The sequence below is a fragment of the Diorhabda sublineata genome, chromosome 3, assembly GCF_026230105.1.
Source record: "Diorhabda sublineata isolate icDioSubl1.1 chromosome 3, icDioSubl1.1, whole genome shotgun sequence".
Lineage (NCBI taxonomy): Eukaryota > Metazoa > Arthropoda > Insecta > Coleoptera > Chrysomelidae > Diorhabda > Diorhabda sublineata.
The window spans coordinates 39,673,152-39,693,521 of record NC_079476.1 but is presented as its reverse complement, the minus strand read 5'-3'; the positions used below and the strand labels follow the sequence as shown (position 1 = coordinate 39,693,521).

The following is a 20,370-nucleotide window of genomic DNA, read 5'->3' as shown; positions in this document are numbered from 1 at the left end:
CTGTTCCATCACAACTTTGGTTTGCTAATAAAAATTTTAGAACCTTCGAATGTGTATTATGTCTTCTTTTAATCCTTCAAGATTTACGAATCAAATTACCGGTTTGAACACTCGAATCGGGTAACTCCATGGCCAAAAAACCTGGTGTAGCTACCTCGAATCTTTAGAAGAAACTACCACGCTTTCTTTAAGGATTTTCTTTCTGCAAATAAAAAGATCCCATATTAAATATTTCTAATCTAATTAGAATAAATACCCAACGATATTTATAGTTGCAAGTCGTTCGTAGATGTCGAGATATATCTACGGTTTTTATATGAAGAAATAATTGTATTGTGAATAGTTTTTTGTTTATGTTTAATTTCCATCAAGTTTAATTCATGTTGAATGCAGAAAATCCAAAAATTAGGGCTATCGACACAAACTAGTAATGATTTGTTACTAGCAAAATCCAGATCGAGATATGAAAACGATGTATAAACTTTTTATGTTATGGCGAGATCTCAAAAAAGTAAAAAACTTTAAGTGTTGTTATTCTCCTAGTTTATTTCGTCGTTAAAACCAAGAAAATGAAATCATCCACGTTATGGAGTCAGTTCTCAATGCTAAAGAGGTTTTTAGCTATAAAAAAATTGCTGGCAACACAAAATATCCAAAATCTGCTTTTTGAAACGTGAGTCTGTGGGCTATAGACCAAAAAAGTCCATGGAACCACATTTTTATGCGAAGCTTCAGAAGAAGTTAGATGATTTCGAAGATACCATTGATGATCTACGGACTAAAAATATGAATGGCAGAAGATTATTTATTGCATGCTGGAATCGTAGGTGCAACGCTTAACACGTTGTGTACCATACAATCAGCGCTGTCTCGAAACTCTGCTGCAAGATACCTGAAACTAATGAATCCTGAAGAATGCGTTCTTCGGCTAACATGTTGGTGAGAAGCGGTTTTGATTTGCTCACTCTGAAAACGTTCTTCCAACGTAGCAAAATGATATATAGTAGAATGGATACAAAGCAAAATAGAAGTAGCTGAAAAAATTGTTTTTACCTTCAGGAAAATCAAAACATCTGCTTCAACTTCTTTAATTCTAAAGAAATAAATACGGAGGGGACTAAACTATTACTATTATTAACGACGATACTAATTTTTAGAGGTACTGCGACCTTGTAGGAGCGTTTCCTGGTGATTATATTCACTATGTATGAACAAATGGTCGTTTTCTCATCAAATTTTTCTGCTAACTTGTGCAGAATATTTTGATGAAAGTATGTCAATGTCAGTATAAAAAATTTGGGTGTAATTTATCTATCATATATCTTTGATTTTCCCGATACGTCCACCTACAATCCGCCGCTGATAAATCCACCCCTCCATGCGCGTTGAGACCTCGGTCGCCGCGACGTCATCTACAAAATACTTCAATGAAAATTGTTGTATCGCCAGTAGAGTGAAGAAAATAAAAACGGTGCTGCGAATAATAATAAAAATAAATATGACAAGTGTACAACCAAATAAAAGTGAAAAAGAATTCATAATTCAACGGTAAGTAAATTATTTTATCATTTTTATTCCAATCATTTTATCAGGAAATTAAAATCGATAAAAGCGGCCATAATCACCTGCTACGTATCTAGGTACTTGTTGTATACTTAGGTTTAGATTAACAACATTTGGAATAGTTTGAATTGCGTTAAATCAAATTTTGTATTAGATCCAGGTAGTAACGCAATATTTTTTTTTAAAGTGAACCTTTCGCAAATAACTTCCAGTATATAGTTAGATTCAAGTTATATCTACGATAAAATAGATTGAAATCTATACTTGAGGATATTAAATTTTCAGACTATCGATTTTTATAGCCAACAAATGTATTAAGTTAATACAAAAACACTTACACTGATTAAAAAACGGTATATCCATTTCCAAATATTCATATAACTTTTTATTGTTGTTTTTTGGTGTTAGTTTGACTTTTATTATTTTATCTTCCACTATATCAGCTCTATTCTATTTATTTATTTTTAAAAACAACAAATTAAAAGCGGCGAACTACCAAAACACAGCTTATGGCTACCAATGTTGATTTTATTGATAGAATCATTTTTGGAACGATTCTTTCGGAATTTGTTCAATCTGGAGGGTGGTACAGATAAATAGGAAGATGAGGCATGTATTTTTCGAGAAAAAAACTCGTTTTTTGCACATAGGTTCCTAAAAAGTTCAGTATTTCCTAGTAAAACTCGCGATCATGTTAAAATTCATTCTTTATTGGTAATTCACACACAAAGTAAAAAACAAAAAAGGATAATTATAATATTGATTGAAATTTTAATGGTACTTTTTGTCCCAAAGTCCATGCAAAAATGAAGTATCAGTTAAGAGCAGAAGGAATATTTAGACAATGCAAACCACATAATACGAAAATTACAAGAAAAAGACCGAAGAACTTGATGGTATTGAACATCCAACATTTAGTCAGGATCTTGCACCGCTAGATTATCATTTCTTCAGATTCATAGTGAATTTTTTGCGTGGGAAAACATTTAAATCCAAAGCAGATATTGAAAATGTATTGCTACAATTTAGTAAAGTGCCAAATAACTAACTGAACATCGGACATTATTTATAAAATACTTTCAGTCCTGTTAGATTTATGTGGTGCTTTCCGAACGCCTGTAGTTGATTCAACAAACTTTGTTTTCGAGTATAACAAAATTAAATTGAACCAAAATTACTCTGTAGTAACAACCAACAACCAACGGACTTCAATCCTCTTGTCCAAAATCTACATCTGTAATGATCTATACTAAAAATCCAATTTGTTACTGATATTTTTAGTGTGGAAGGTCTTCTTCAAGCATGGAATCCAGCGTCGGAATAGCATTCGGCCGAGATGTCTTCTACCGCTGGAGAAGACGTCGAAGATATGGGATCAGCGGATCCGAATCCACTTCGTAACGGTTGCGACGACATCTGGACTTGGGATAGAAGAGAAAAAAGCCCCGAAGTAAGTAAAAATGGATAAATAATCGTTGAAATGAAACTAAAAACGATCCGTTAGGTGAGACTACATGGACCAGGCCTTCGTATCGCTCATTTTCATCCCAATTGGAGTAGTGGTACGGCTGGAGTGAGAGGCACCAAGGTACTTAACAACGGACGCTATTTCTGGGAATTACATCTGTCGAGAAGAATTTTCGGTACTAGTATGATGTTCGGAATAGGTGAGGTCATACCACTCGAATTTCCTTATTACTTTCCATTGATTTATGTAGTGAACAAGACATTTTTGGTACTTATATTCATATGATACCATCATAAATCTTTTGTCTTTATACAAACACAAAATATTATCCTCAAAATTTCAACTATGTGTCAAGACAAGCGCGAGGAACCAAGTTAGATAATAAGGTCTATAATAGAGGTTTTGGTGTCGCCTCAATGGACACTTGAAGATGCCAGATTTAGAATCCAGCGTGGAGGTTCTGTTGTACAGAGGACGAAACCTCTATCCACATTGTTTCGAAATGTAAAACACCAAAAAACTCCAGAGCACTACAGAGCGTATGAAAACCAAGCAATTTAACACTTCATTGTTCGAAGCAAGTGCACAAATTCAACCTTACAATCCTGTTTCTACGGTAAAGGACTAATTCGAAAAGTTAATCCAGCTACTTCTTCACTGCCACTGCCCTAATGGAAAGGTTATAACCGTACCTAAGTAGATTGGATGTTTGGATTTTTTTCCATTGTACATCTAAGGAATACTTTGGTAAATAAGTTTGTGTCAGAATACAGAGGATTGGATCAACTAACATAGGATTAGAAGGAGTTAAACCATCAACTACCCTGTGCTACTTCGTCTTGTTCACCAAGTGGCTGGTGATTGAATGAACTTATATTACTTTGACTCAAGTTTTGTATTTGTCTTTTATACTGCGACACTCCAAACCGGCTCTTGGAGTGTTAGATTTGTCAATTTTGAATACGATCATTGTTAATTGTTTGTTTAATTTTTTAATGAATAATATGTTTAGGTACAAAAAAGGCACGGCTGCACGCAGATTCATTCACCAATCTTCTAGGAAAAGATAACCAAGGTTGGGGGTTATCCCACAAAGGTCTTCTATGGCATAGCGGTAGATGGACACATTACACCAAGCCTTTCCGAGAGAACGTTCCCACGAAAATAGGTATTCTCTTTGATGGTATAGCAGGCACGGTAACTTATTATAAAGACGAAAAATGCCTCGGTATCGCCTTCAGAGGTCTAAACGAAATAAAAGAACCGCTTTACCCGGTAATTTGTTCAACGGCAGCAAAGACTGAAATGCTTCTAGATTCTATGAAACGGGACTTTGTCAATCTACAAGATCGATGTAGAGCTGTTATAATTAAGCGAGTTAAGAATAAAGAAGATTTGGAAAAATTATTTTTACCACCGCAGGTCAGACGATATCTTTCTGAAGGTATTCCAGAGATTGCGCAACCGTTCAAACCAGTTAATATAAATAAGGAAGATACTGATCTTTAATTTTATTTCCCATTGACGATTTAGTTAATTTAACGACTGTAATTTATCTTTTTCATTCGACGATAGCCTTTTATTAACACCAAAAATGAGTTTCCTTTCCCAAATACTGCACCTTTGGTTGATGGTTCGCCGTTCAAAAATGTCAATGAGTCGATCGATTTTGTCTAATTTCCGATGGGAACCCTTCAGGAGATATTTTGTGAAAATTAGATTTGTCTTAACTAATTAATGGTGATTCGGGGAATCAAAATTTGATATCACTGATGATAATCAGTAAAATCGTCGATTAACACAACTGCCGTATTCCTCATACACCCATTTGATAGCTCAAATTATGGAAGGAGCCTTCACGTGGTTTTTCGGTGACTTCCAATGTGATTTTGGAATCTATTTCGTTGAAGCCCGGGTTTATTCGCCAAAATTGAGCCCTACAGGAACCATTTTATAAAAAATGATGCAAGAGAAGATTTTGGAATGCGATTGAGTGATCTAATCTGCATAATTCGAGTTAACAACGTAATGTTTTTCTTTAGAAAGCGTTTCTTCAATGAGCTGCAATTCCTGAACCTTCATTAATATTTATACTGAATCACTACTACACCGGCGATTCCCAATGTGGTGCAGGTGTTATCCAGGAGGCTCTTCAATAGAAGTTTTCTTGAATTTCCATAGTCAGATCTCACAATTGTATTGTCTAACGAACTTTTCGATAACCAAGTTTTCATCTTCAGTGGTAGCAGTGTGTTAAGTGTCTTGTTTATGATTATAATGGGATTATCGACGTTGTTTTTGCTCTAAATGAAAAAAAAGTAGAGGGCGGTATTTTTTTTGAAACCCGGATTGAAATTCCAGGTTCAAACTATTTTCTTTGCACGTTTTGGTGCTTCTAATTTTGTTACCGATGTAGAACCTTTGGCTGTCTTGCTTCTTTTTCCAATTTTGATTTATTTTTAACTCAAATGACATCATTTTCGTCGAATGAATCTGGGTATCGAGGAAATAGACTTTCTAAACTTAAAAATTAGAAGTTAGAATAGACTACGCTCAGGGGTGTCATCAAATAGTCAATTTTTAGTCGGCACCAATAGTATCTTGAAATATGAAGGCGCTCAGGAAGCCTAATTTGTGTCTTCTGTGATATCTTCAACAATTTCCATACCATCGTTTGCTTGTTCTTTCACAATGAAAAATTTCCGGCCAGTTTGGATGTGTGTACCATGACGAAAAACAGAGATGCTTCATAAGTCTCAATAAGAAGACTCAAAATAACATAATAGTAAAGTTTACAAGACGAGATGGATCTATGGGGTGTGTACAGCCATAGATAAAACAGTAAAGGGTTCGAGCTGTTTTTTTTTTTCATAGTACATATCGTCAAAATGAAAAAAATCTTGAAGCCAACTACTCCTACAATCTTTTTCCATAACTATTTGATGATTTGTGGATTCAGTATATATCTTTCTCATACTATTAAAATAATTTTGTTCCTTTGGGGGTTTTAATATTTGAGTTTATATTCAATTTGGAAACACTCAATATTGTAGTGATGTAAAAGGCTATCTAAGTTGTACTTGTTTTTGTCAAATATGTTTATGCAATGATATTATCGTATTAAGGTTATTTTTTGTGTTATATTTGAAGGCTTTCGTATAAAAAACCATGAATGTTGAAGAAATTGTTTTTAGAGAAAAACGAGACTAAGGGATGCTGATGTATTTAGGAACTTAAGATAAATCGTATCAGAACATTCGATTTTCAGTCAAAACAGAACATACTTGTTATTGTTTTCACAATTTTTAATACCTTGACTACCAATAACCATCGTTTCCTTCTTTCGTCTTCTGTTGTGGCCTTCTCAATGTAAGGAATGATCTTAAAACATTATCCTCAGACCAGAAGCCCCAAAAACTTGCATTTGAATAGCAAATATTGACCTAGTGCGTTTTTCAGTTGTCTTTAATGGAAGATTTGTTCACAAACTTTCGAATCCTTTATTGAATTCGTAGTTTGTGCTATTAAAATGAGATAATATCTGTATCTGCTGTAAACACTGTTTAATTTGATCCTACGCCGTATATTTAAATTGGAATATTTGTAATTATTGTTGATATCCATACTGAATACCAGCACTCACTATAAAACTGTCTGATACGTAATAATTGTGAGTGTTGGAGTAGTGGTAGTGTGATTCGGATCGTGTGATAGGCCCTTTATATTTAATGCGAGAAATTGATTTCGTTTTGTATAGATGGTTTTAAAAATAGTGAAGACTTCCTTGAATATTGAAATTTTTGTCCTATGAGTGGATGAGATGGTCCCAAAAGTACCTAACCCAACAAAGAAAACACAAAAATTTTGGTAAAATATATATATACACTTTTCCCATTGATTTTCGATAAGTTCGATACTCTTTTTATAATAAGAATCGTCAAGCTCCTCAAAATAGTCATTAACTACCGAAATCACCTCTCCATTTGACCACCGAACTATTTATTCAAGTCTAGGTACAGAAAATAATCCGAGGGAAACAAATCCGGCGAATAGGGTGCATGATGTAGCAATTTAAACTTTAATTCATTAATTTTGGTCGTGCTGGTCTTCACAGGTCGTACGTCCTCGTTTAAATTTATCTAACCTAACCTAACCAATATTTTATTGTTGTTTACAAATTCACTGATAGCTAACAAACAAATTATAAACAACGTGACGTCTTCAAACTGTATAGAATGTGTTCTTTCTAATATATTGTTATATTTCAAGCAACTACCGCCATCTCTAGGTCAATTCAGTCAATGTCTGGGACCATCATCGTTTATTCAATTATTAATTTTAAACTGAAATATTTCTTATACATTTTAAGAAATGATATTTATTTGTAATATGAAGAATATATTATTCTAATTATTATTATTTCATCAACAAACGATATTTGTATAAACTCTGAACAGGAAATAACAGCCAGTGGTGAAATGTTACCTTAACCTCACATTTGTAAAATACTATCTAATATATAAAATTTGTGTGCCGCCCTGTATTTATATAATTATAGGATGGTTAAACATGATTCAATTTTAAGATACTTGTACTTACATTTGCACAAAGTGTGTATTTTTGGCCAATTTGTGCAATAGAAATTGTAAATAGAATATTTGATGTCTGATACGTCTAAAGCTAAATAAATTAAGTCTTTTAACATAATATTATCAATCATATAAACTTTATATAACAAGGCAAACTTTTAATTTATATTCTTTGATTTAATTTGAGAAAATATTGATTTTTGTTCACCCAGTACACGATTATCTATGGATAATATCTTTTGAGCTAAATTAAACGTATTAGAATCAATTGAAAATTGTTTAAACTCACATTGTATATAGAAATTTTAGTTGGAATGGATTGTGAAATATATATATATATATATATATATATATATATATATATATATATAATCATCTTGTACGTATGAGTGGAATTCTACAGATGTACTTAATCATATTAAGAATCTGAATGAAAACTATTGTGTTATTTTTTAATAAAATTATACTTTTTTATTTTGTTATTCAATATATTGAATCGTCACTTAATCTGTTTATCAATTAACCTCCTACCTTTCCTTCCCTGGTACATATTTTACCTTTGATTTACTATCAAGCATTGTATCTACAATATCTTCATCAAAAATATATTCTTTTTTATTAGCATTCTATTCTGAACCTGAATACTGTCAGCTTTGTCGTAAGTTTACACTGATTATCAAAGATTATATACTCTATAGATCTGCCACTCTGTATAAAAATTTGACGACAAAGTTCGATCTTAGCGACATCTCTCGGACTGGCTTCGTACCAAGAAAAAAGATATCTGCTGATCAGTACAAAGTAGTATAATAAAACTTGAAACTGAAGATGTCAGCACTTACAATATAAGTTGGTAAATATATTTGCACACACCCTATCCACTTTGGTAGTGGAACAAAGACAAATACAATTTTTCTCTATGTACCTGTTTAATGTTAAATTAGAAATAGTAGCAGTAAATCAATTTTTTTATCTAAGAATAACCATAAAATATACAAACCTTGAAAGTAGCACCGCTATCCAAAATACTGAGACCAAAAAACTTTCAAGAGCAGTCAAGGTCAGAGCATAATATGAATCAATTTTAAGACCAGCTGTTATATATGCATCAGAAACATGGAATATGATTAAAAAATGAGAATAAATTTGATATATGGGAAAGAAAAATCCTTAAGAAAATATATGTATGTGTCAAAATGACAGACGGAATCTGGATAAGACTCACGAATAGCCTAAAGCAGATAGTTCGAGTACAAAGTGCAAGATGGTTCAGGCACACAGCCAGGTTGCGAAAGATAATAATGCTGGAGGGAGAAGAAGGAAGGGAAAGAAGAAAAAGGGCGCCGAAAGAAATAAATGACTATAAGAAGTCAAGCGGAATAAAGATGAGTGAAGTGGAGTTGCAAAGGGCCGAAGGAAATGGAAAAGAAAGGTAAGGAAGATTGGAGCAAGTCTTTGTCATTTAGTTTATGTTTTTATTGTGGGATTGTACCAAATAAAACACTCTTTCTAATATGTCTCCCGAGCTTTCGAATACTTATATATTCGGGGACTGAAATTATGATCAAAGTGCAATTGAAAAATGTGTATAAAAGTATAACAATATTAAAAATTAATTAATCGATTCAATATTCAACATATATATGAAGTTTTGTTGAATCTTGTTGCTATTTCAATGATCGCTATGAATGACAGTTTATAGGTTAGATTAGGTTAGGTCGTTATGAATGAAAATTAATTTTATAGATTAGATAAGGTAAGAAGGTTACTGACGTCTATTTTTCTATATAATTTGTATCTAAAAAGTATGCATTGATTACACTAATTAGGAGCAATGTGCATTCTTTCCAAAATCAGGCATTTTTGTGATTGTTTTCAGTTGTCAAAACATTGACATATTCATAAATTCATAGAATGAGATCCGAAACTTCGTATTAACTAGTGTTCAAGTAATGATTGTATGCTGTGTTGCCTATGTACGTCAGTGTGAGTGTAGTGGAAAATATTGATTATCAAATATCGAAGGATGTGGTTAGTCAGCCACAAAAAAGGTTATGCAAATCTGACAAGGCCTTTTTTATGTGAGAGAAGTATTATTCATTAAAATTCGGTACCTTCTGCCAACTCTTGTAAGATACAACTGATGAGTTTTTCTAACTGTCGCATTTATTTATTATATTATTATATTTTTAGTAACCATGTTACGTTCACAATCGCCAGGTTGCTTCATTATATTCGACGGTTGATGAAAGATTAGGGCTTCTTCCAAATAAGCTGGTACTTGATGAAACTCTAACTTCGATTGTTAATTTTTTATGGAGGATGTGAGGTTAATTAAAAATTGAACTACATGAACTTTGGTTAGCGAAAGAACGTGTAGGATTAGATTTAAAAAAGTATGTACTGATTGAAGATTGAATTTCTCTTTTAGCATTACTTGGATATTGAATCAGATAATCTTCAATTTGTAATGTGGATTCTTTGTCTTATGTAAAGAAACTAATGCTGTCATATTTAGGTATAAACATAGAAAACAAATTACTCAGAAAAAAAATAACGCCAAGTACAAACTGTTTAAGGAGGCCATCCCATGTGATGGGCTCAAAAAATCGATTTTTTTCTCATAAATTACTTTCTTAACATGTTTAGAATACGGTAGTAAAGTGATTTTTGAAAATTTCAAGTCGTTTTAAAGATACAGCAGGTAGAAGAAAGAGCTGTTCGGAGCGCTGAGCTGGCAGTTGGGGTCCAAGCTTTATAAGTAGCCCCCCTTTTATACATGCTTGAACAGAAATTTCTATAGTTATTAAATATGGACCAGGCATCGCCGATTGATGGTAATTTGAGATTTTCATAGTTTTAATTGGACTTGAAACTTTTTTTTCTCAAAACTGTGTTTTTCAAAGTTTCCTCCATCGTATCTCAAAAACGGCTTGACCGAATGACTTGAAATTTATAGGACACACTCAGCACATGTAAACGCATGGAATGAACTATTACCAATCGAAAATTTCGATTTTTTATAGCAAAAAACTTTTAAAAAAACCCAAAATTCGCAAATTTTATTTCAAATGTCTACCAAAAGTTCAATTTTTTGTATATTCATTTGATAATAGTCCATTCCGTGCATTTAGACTTACAGATTAGAACGCCTTGTTTTTTTTTGTTTCAGATAAGCTAATCAGCCGGAATCGTGGTGGAAGTGCCAGCGAGGGGGTGTTCAGAATGCTGTAACTCAAGTTCTACACAATATTTTTAGCTTAAAATTTATATTTATACTGTCGAAATATATGTTAATAAATGATAATAAACATAAAGTTCTATCTATTTACTGGTCGTAGAAAAAAATCCTAAAAAATCTTTAAAAAATATGCCATCACATGGGATGACCTCCTTAAATATGTAGGAGTTTGTTAACCAGTTAATTGTAATAATAAAATGTTATGGTTTTCAATGAATTAGATGAATTGGTTTCGTAATTATTTAAGAGAAATATAGAGAATTGGAAATTGATGGTATTTCAAAATGTTATTCATTAGTATATTGACAATATCTCAGAAACGAAGTCGATTTAATTTTGGAACTCTCGAATGAAACCAAACTAAAACTGAGGTAGAAGATAAAATAATAAGACTGCGTGATGGAAAAGCCTCTAAAGAAGATGGGATGTAGACTGAGCTATTAATATAACGAGGAGAACAAATAAGGAAACAAATTCGTCAACTCATCGAGACAATTGGGATACAAAACATGATCCAAGAATTTGTGTTGATAAGTGTCAGTTCCTCCGTAAACCTTATTGAAGTTTAAAAATTTGGTGGCAGTAATATTGATTCTATTCTAATACCTAGTATAGCTAGTGATGAATTTTGGTTGATCCTTATTGTAAATTCCTTGTAAGAAATGAAAAATTTCTCCTGAACATTTTGCCTTTCCCTTAAATAGAAGTGACAGGGGCTTAGGATTAGGTATTTTCTGTTTTTTTGTTCCATTATTTATTATTAGAACTAGTTTTTTCTGGTTCCGGTTTGATTCAGGCTTTTAACGTGAAAATTATTAGCGTTAATTAGATCTTTATCCTTGTCAAAAACTCGTATTAGTATTCAGATAAATGGTTCGACCTTGAACGGTGCTTGTGTTGGGTTGGTTGCCAACCCTCTGAGGAGTAACAGGATTAACTTATATTATCCTTATGTGTCTTCCAAAACGTTTCTGACGTCCTTTTTGTTAACTGTAATAATTCACAAATCCATCCTTTTTTTTTTACTCGAAGCTAGACGACTAGCAAGTAGATGGCACATCTGATTCGTAAAAATTATATAGGTGAGCCCATCCATATTTGGTATTTCGATATCCGGTCCATCTAGCGTCTTGGTTTTGAAAAAAATCAATTTTTCATAAAGAAACGTTGATTCAATTTAAATAGTTCGATGTCTTATGCAGGAAAAAGTCGACAAAGCATAAGTTAATGATATTTATATATATATATATGATATAATTAAATAAAACACACCTTCTTGAAGGCTTTTCATACAGTAGTTTCAAAAAATAACGTCCTCCTGAACGATATCCAAAAATATTTCTCACGAGAAGTCATATTCCGACATTTCCTACGCAACCGCCATCTTGTATTGATGTAAATATAAGTCGTCATGGAGGATTCTTCTCAAGGAGTGATTGCAAAGTCTAAGGGCAGATCTTAGTAATGAGGCACCCACTATCTCAATGTTCTGGTGATCTAATGAATCGAGGGACTCTAATACACGCTTCTTACTGCTCAAACGCATCATAGCTGACTGAATTATGTCTGGACAACGCTTTATAACCACATTTCTCGATCGAGACCTCTAGCGGTCCTTTACGAAATCAATTAATTGAATAACGCGCACTTATAAATATAGTTGTTGTTGTATAGTGTTTTCTAATGAATAGTTTGTCATTTAGTACGACATCTTGTTTAATTTGTAAATTTATTTGATACAATACAATGTTGAACATATAAACCGTAGAATATTGAATGAATTAACAATGATTACGATGTTAATTAGCCACATAATTCATATCGGTATCATTGAAATATTACCACAGAGAAAGTTCCGATTTGGTACGCGTTTTCTTCAGTACCACCATTATTCACGATTGTTACAAACGATCGTACGGCGATGTTTTGTTTAGAAGTAAGAGGAAGTTTGTGGTGAATATGAACAAAATCAATGTGAGGAATTATAAATATTCTCGTATAATCGCGGATTCTGAAAATGTCGGAATGTTAACTACAACTTTGTTTCAGCAAAACGATTGCGTAGAGGTATGAACTTAATCATTTTATTAAATCTGTTTTTGATTGTTTGGATATTACGAATAGTTTTCAAATACTAATTCTAGCTAAAATTGCAGGTAATACACATTCCACTTCCTTTTGTATCCTAGCATATTGCGACCAAAACACTTTGTATAAATAAATAGAATTTCATTCGATCAAAAAGGTCAAAAAAGGTTAATTGGTTCTGTCTATTTGGTTCATAAAGATTTTATTCCGTTGGATTCGATTCATATAAACATTCTATCTATATAGATATCTTTTGAATCGATACGATTCGTCATCATTCGATTTATATAGATTCGATTCATGTAGATTAAGAGATCCGATCTATATAAATTAACTGGTCGTATATAAATTTGATTAAAATGGATTTATACTTAATCGATTCATCAATTCATATGTATCAGATTCGTATAGATCAATTCACATATAATCGATTCAAATAAATTTGACAATTGATTCTATTGATGTCAAATCGATTGATATAGATTTGCTTCAAACGAATTCGATTCGTATTGATTCGATTTATATAGATATTCGATTCAATCCATATAGATTTGGATATAAATAACCCCTGTTGCTTTGCTTTGTCGATCTCAAGAAAGAATTTGATAGAGTTCAAATAACTGATTTGATAGGGGTTTACCTAGCTGTGAACGACAACCCCATTCACCGGTGTATACTTAGGAGTCGTAATGACGAGCGCCAAAAACTTGAAAACATTGATAACTATTGAAGGAGTGAGCCTTAGAACGATGGAAGATCGATGATCTAAATGGTCCAATTTCAAGGAGACCTTCCGGTCTACTTCCTAAGAGATAGCACGAAATCTGGACACGTAGTACTCAAGAGACTCAAGAAACAAGACTTAGTGTTAAGGAAAGAGGAATAAGATAGATTTGGTTCATATAGATTTGATAATCGATTCTGTTCATGATATTTCGAAACAGTCGTTTATACGAATGATGAATGATAAAAATCAGTGTCAAACAAATACTTGCTATACGTATATTTAAGATTAATTTGAAGCGCCGGCAACGTGGCTAAATTTAGAAGCTGGATATTGATATAGGAGAAAAAATGAAGTAGTTTGATTACAAATTTGTGTTACTTATCGACCGCACTTGCTTTTAAAAATATTGGATCGATGCGATTTGACGCTTTTTTACATTTTTCATTGGTGTCAAGTATGTAAAAGACATTTTGGCGCCTAGAATCGTTGAATGAATTATGTTTATTGCGACAATATTCGAAAAAAAATCATTGATGGATAGACGATGATTTTTTCACATTAACTCCTTATGTATAACCCATTATCTACGCTAATGTTAATTTGCTTTCGGCTTTCGAGGATAGACAATAATATAAAAGTTATAAAGTAGATAAAAATGTATTTTTGTAAAAGTTTGGCGAATAACAAGTAAAAAAGTTTGATTAATGGAGCTTAGACAAATAGAAATTGTAAATAATGAACCGAATTTTGTACAGGTAACATATTAATCTTTGTTTATTGAATACTTTGTTTTAAACATAATAATAAGTTTGTGTAAGTTTTAAACGATTATTATTTTCAAACTATAAATATTTTAATGAGATAGACAGAGAGTTAATGACCATAAATTTTAGATAAGAAAGTCGATATAGCCACAAACTCATTTACATGTAGATAATAATTTAAAAAACAAATACTAAAACAACACGCTTTATTAGAAAATCGAACGTGGATTGAAAAATATCCGTTGCGGTGGTTTTTGTAATAAAATCAACAACGAAAAACTGCTATCATAAACGTGGGATGCTTTTCAAGTTTTGTTCTCAAAAACTGTACTTTCAAAAAATTTTGCTAATTATCTAGGTGACACCCCTCCGATTTCGTTAGAATTTTAGTATGTTATAGAGAAAATTACGCCCTATACACATAGGGCGCGGAAATCATCCTTTCAGGTACGTTTTTGCGTTTAAAGAATAAAATAATTGTTATGATTTTTCAGTGATTCAATGATGGGTAATTATACACTTTCGCGGTCACCTGGTTTTTTGGTTAGGTTAGGTTAGGTTAGGTTAGGTTGGCTCTAGAAAATCGAAAAATGGATGGATTTTAATGATCTTGGTCTCAAAATGTTCCATTTTACTGCGGATTTATAAAAAAAAATACGAAAAGTTAAAAAAATAAATATTTTTTACAGTTTCATGACTTTAAATGCAAAAAAAATAACTTTCTACATATAATCCTTCGTAACTGTTTCTGACGTCGTGGAATCAAGTTCGTATATTTTTTTTTCGCAATTTACATAAAAAAAATGAATATTTTGAAAAAAAAAAAAGTTTTTCTACTATTTAAGGTTTAAAACTATTAAAAACCGCAAATTCAGCCACTACCCCCGTGTTTTTCATAAATTCGTCGTAAAATGGAACATTTTGAGACCAAAATTATAAAATTTATCTATTTTTCGATTTTTAATGGTCCAAAAACTATTAACATTGAAGAATATAGTACGAAACTATTCACGAAAATTGATTGTTTTTCATCGATTTCATTTTAAGCTAAAAAACTGAAAAAATAATTCTTTTTGGATCTTTTTTTTAAATTGTTTATTAATTTATGTAGAATACAAAAAAAATATGAGAACTTTATCTGATAATGAGATAATTTTTTGTAAAGGATTATTTTGCAAAACCGTTTTTTTTACGATTTAAAACAGTAAAACTATGAGAAATTTTCATTTCAGCTTTTTCTACTAATTTTTTTTTTATAAATCCGCCGTAAAATGGAACATTTTGAGACCAAGATCATTAAAATCCATCCATTTTTCGATTTTCTAGAGTCAAAAAACCAGGTGACCGTGAAAGTGTATAATTATCCAATGATGAATTAATCGTTGAAACCTAACCTAACCTAACCTAACCTTTTTTCGTTTTTTTTTGTCTTTTGTCAGAAAATTTACCATGGTGATACTAAATTGTTTCGCACCGTCAGATATTATGTCAAAATGAGGTTACAAAATAAATATTCCAAAATAAATGAATAAAAGTGTATTTGAGACATAAAGATCAGATTTCGTAAAAACCATTTGTAAAAGATAAAAGTAGAAAACCGAAAACTTGGTTTATTGAATTTTTCACATAACCTAATCTAACCTAACCTAACCCAACCTACATTCTTCTCTACAAAATGAAATCCAATCACAAGCAGGAGTTGCTGTTATCGAAAACACTTCCATGATTTTTTCTTGATGAGGTGGTTGACAATAAATAAAATAAGCGATGATTCTACATACAGTTCACACCTCATCAAGAAAAAATCATAGAAAAGTTTTCGATAACAGCAACCCCTGCTTGTAACTGGATTTCTTTTTGTAGAGAAGAATGTAGGTTAGGTTAGATTAGGTTATGTGAAAAATTCAATAAACCAATTTTTCGGTTTTCTACTTTTATCTTTTACAAATTTTTTTACGAAATTTAATCTTTATGTCTCAAATACACTGTTATTCATTTATTTTGGAATATTTATTTTGTAACCTTATTTTGACTTAATATCTGACGGTGTGAAACAATTTTACTATCACTATGGTAAATTTTCTCACAAAAGACAAATAAAACGAGAAAAGTTAGGTTAGGTTTGAACGATTAATTCATCATTGAATCACTGAAAAATCATTACAATTATTTGATTCTTTAAACGCAAAAAAGTACCTGAAGGGATGATTTCCGCGCCTTATGTTTATAGGGCGTAATTTTCTTTATAACATACTAACATTTTAGCGAAATTTTCATTTAGGTTACTCCTGAACTGTTCTTGAAACTCTGAGCTCCAGCGCTTTTTTGAAAATTTGTCTAATGGTCTCTTGGTTTGAGTTCTGATACACTTCACAATGAAGCCCGTTTTTGTAATCACTTTCCGAAAAGAAACATTCTTCGAAATAAGTTCAGTTTTCAGGGACGAATCGAGGAATTTATAATTTTTCGATTTTTTTATATTTTAATCAGTTAAAAATCATCGGATGGGTTCAATTATCATGAATATTTGTTTAGAAAAAAAATATTGATAAATAATTAATATTTTCCCGCTTAATCAATTTCGCAATCGAAGTTGAAGTATTTCATAATTGAATTTCGTTCTATAATTAGAATATTGAACGACAATTAATTATTAAAACGAAACCAATGGTTTTTAAAGAGAGAATAAAACCCCACCTGAGTGTCAACAATAACTGTTCGCTGCAGTTCTGCTTCCACCGAAGTCTCAACATTCTCATTCTCACTCTCGCGGTCGTTCTACATTTACATTCAAATTTTCGTCAACAACAACGAGACCGCGAGTCAGGGATAAAAAATTATTTTTCTATTTCATTATTTCCATTATTTTTAGTGTAGTTTTGTGAAAGTGTGTTTATATATTAATAAAAATGACAGATGGAACTATTAACAGAAATATTAGTAGTGATATTAATCCCACTGTAAATGGTAGTTCGAATTTGGAAATCGCGCAAAGTAACCAGGTTAGTTTATTAAATATTCCATCAACTATTCATGTCGATTCAATCAAAAAATATCGAGGAATTGTGAATACTTTAAAGACTTTTTATTAAATTGCTGTGAAGTTCAAAGCAAAAAATAACAAAAAGTACAATCAACTGTTCAAAGTGGATGTTTCTATTTCGAAAAATACTTGGGTTTTATTTAAATGTCTATATAATTATAAAATTATCATAACTGACCTTCGAATGCTATTCAAAGTACCCTTGGATAGAATGAAAACTCAATTTTTAAAAAAATTATAATGTGTGTGTCTATTTTCACACACACATTTGATAACTTATTTGAGAAGCATTTTTTTCTATTTACTCTTAGTCCAGATCAAAAATAGATGCTAAGAAATGTAATTCATCATTATTTTAAACAAACGATTTTATGTAAACAATGCATTCAAGAAGTTTTAAAGTACAATGTGATGTTTCGAAAGCCTGATGAACCACTGTAGATCAAATTAGATCTATTTCGAAAAAAATACACATGGTTTCAATTGAATTACTATATTATTGTACAATAATCATAATTGACCTTCGAGACCTATTCAAAGTATACTTCTAGACGATACAAATGTTTGTGTTTGGTTTTTTATTTGAGAACTCATTTTATCCCAAGGAATTTTTGGCATATATTGTTTTCTAAAATTTTTTCCAGTTATCAGGAGTAGATGTTAAGTCTTAAGAACTTTTTGCACTCGAATACGACATAAATTAATTACAAAGTGTGATTTATAAACACAAATTCCCGTTTTCGCGTTCAAGCTCTTGCCTAGCTCGCGTTGAAAGATGTTAGAAGTTCGTGGTCGAGCGCTTAGCCAATGAACTCAGGTATCCAAGTCATATGACCACCCACGCATGCGTAGTACTAATAAGTTTTCTTACTAACCAAAAAAAAGTTTTCAAGAAAAAGTACAAAAATAAAAAAATCTAAAAAATGCTCCAACGACAAAGGAAAGGGTCAAAAAACCGTTTTTTTAGAAAAATCTCTTTTCTTAAGGCTTCTAATTGATTCAGTATAAACAATATGGAAAATTAAATACATATTGTTTTATCTGTTATAACCTTGAAGTTAATGTTTACCACTCATCAAAAATATATTTCATTAATAACATTTCGATTTAATTGTGTACTTTAAATGTTGTTAACTGGAATATTGAAAGTAGATTTTAATTATAAACTAATAAAGAACAAAAAACGATAAAGTTACAGTTGGATTTTATACAACGATTTGTATGTGAATAGGTTTTAGAAAAAGTATTAAAAAGAAAGGTATAAACGTTGTCATCATTGTGTTTAAACACTTTATCGTCATCAACGGTTTTAAACTTTAAATAATTCATCGGAATCGTTCAGATATAGTGAAGAAATGCCGTAATTACACTGATACCAGTAGCCACAAGATAAATAAGATTTTAATCCTCAAAATCTCATAGTTGCATAATATTGATTAAGGCAATAATATTTGTCTGCAAGAATGACTTATAATCCATTGCCTAATCAAGTTTTAACTTAATAATATATAAAGTTGCCGCAATTGTTAATGAAAAATTGAATAAATGCACAGATTGATTGAGCTTTGTTGAATTTAGTGTCTCTTAGTTTCAACAAGACGCATAAGTACTCCATTTTCATTATTTGTATAAAACCGTTTTTCTTATGAAGTACTTGAAGTAGTTGATTCGGGATAACTTAATATTTAATCCATAAAGGCGTAGAAATAACCCCTTTTGTATACGATACAATCGAACCATTTCAGAGGGGATAAATCACAACAAATACCAATATAATCTTGCTTTCGATATTTGGATCCAAATAAATATTGATTCTAATAAAATTCCTAATTCTAATGTTTAATGTCTAATGTTTAAAACGTGTAGATAACCAAACTTTTGATAGAGTATGTGATATAAAATTAACGAATCTTCAAAAATTATCTACTTATTAATACTTAGTGTTTGTATCTTATTATATTGAAATATATATATAAATATTACAACTGGGCGAACTAAAATCAACCCAATTTAATAGTAGGAATTTCTACCTAAACAAACATCAACCACAACAAACTTTCTCGCTGTTTGATTAAGAAGTTTCTTTAATGTATTTTTCGCTTTCCAAAAAAGTTTAATAATAAACGGTAGTTTTATTCAAACTTTTGAAAGATTACTAGAGTTTAACATTTTCTTAACCTATATCCCATTATGACAGATCTGTCATTTGTCAAACTTTCAATAGTAGTTTCTATGATTATACTAAGAATTTCGCGTTCTTTTCTCTCAAAAACCATTTAATGTATAAAAAATTTCTTGAACGAAATTTGTTGGAAATATCAATTTCTTCAATATTTAAAATAGTATTGAAGCAAAAAATTGACTTTTGTGACATTTGACATTGAATATCTTTAGACGTGAACAGATATTTCATGAGATTTTTGAGATAAACCCAATCAAATAGTAGGAATTTCTACCTAAATAAACATCAACCACAACAAACTTTCTCGCTGTTTGATTAAGAAGTTTCTTTAATGTATTTTTCGCTTTTCAAAAAAGTTTAATAATAAATGGTGGTTTTATTCAAACTTTTGAAAGATTACTAGAGTTCAACATTTTCTTAACCTATATCCCATTATGACAGAAGATCTGTCATTTGTCAAACTTTCAATAGTAGTTTCTATGATTATACTAAGAATTTCGCGTTCTTTTCTCTCAAAAACCATTTAATGTATAAAAAATTTCTTAAACGAAATTTGTTGGAAATATTAATCTCTTCAATATTTAAAATAGTATTGAAGCAAAAAATTGACTTTTGTGACATTTGACATTGAATATCTTTAGACGTGAACAGATATTTCTTGAGATTTTTGATATAAACCCAATCAAATAGTAGGAATTTCTACCT

The 20,370-nt window shown here is 31.2% G+C and overlaps 2 protein-coding genes and 1 long non-coding RNA gene across 6 annotated transcripts in view; all 3 read left to right on the top strand.

Moving 5' to 3' along the window:
• Positions 1–1,397: 1,397 nt before the first annotated feature.
• On the top strand, positions 1,398–7,980 carry LOC130441336 (SPRY domain-containing SOCS box protein 3). The gene is made up of 4 exons (XM_056774961.1): positions 1,398–1,548; positions 2,845–3,013; positions 3,068–3,230; positions 4,044–7,980. The coding sequence occupies exons 2-4, from the start codon at positions 2,900–2,902 to the stop codon at positions 4,538–4,540; spliced, it is 774 nt and encodes a 257-aa protein (XP_056630939.1). The 5' UTR covers positions 1,398–1,548; positions 2,845–2,899; the 3' UTR covers positions 4,541–7,980.
• A 1,684-nt stretch (positions 7,981–9,664) lies between these two features.
• On the top strand, positions 9,665–10,926 carry LOC130441561 (uncharacterized). The gene is made up of 3 exons (XR_008909627.1): positions 9,665–9,749; positions 9,814–10,016; positions 10,793–10,926. It is a non-coding gene; the product is annotated as an uncharacterized LOC130441561 (long non-coding RNA).
• Positions 10,927–12,523: 1,597 nt separating this feature from the next.
• The window catches only part of LOC130441355 (venom dipeptidyl peptidase 4), a 54,877-nt gene continuing 47,030 nt past the window's right edge, over positions 12,524–20,370 (top strand). The window contains exons 1-2 of one of the 4 annotated variants that reach the window (XM_056774991.1): positions 12,649–12,835; positions 12,911–12,928. In XM_056774991.1, the coding sequence (XP_056630969.1) occupies positions 12,821–12,835; positions 12,911–12,928 (33 nt within the window). In that variant the 5' untranslated portion in view covers positions 12,649–12,820. Of the gene's footprint in view, positions 12,929–14,293; positions 14,432–14,687; positions 14,734–16,975; positions 17,443–20,370 lie in introns of those variants that run through there. The other 3 variants (XM_056774989.1, XM_056774988.1, XM_056774990.1) reach the window with 3 other exon arrangements.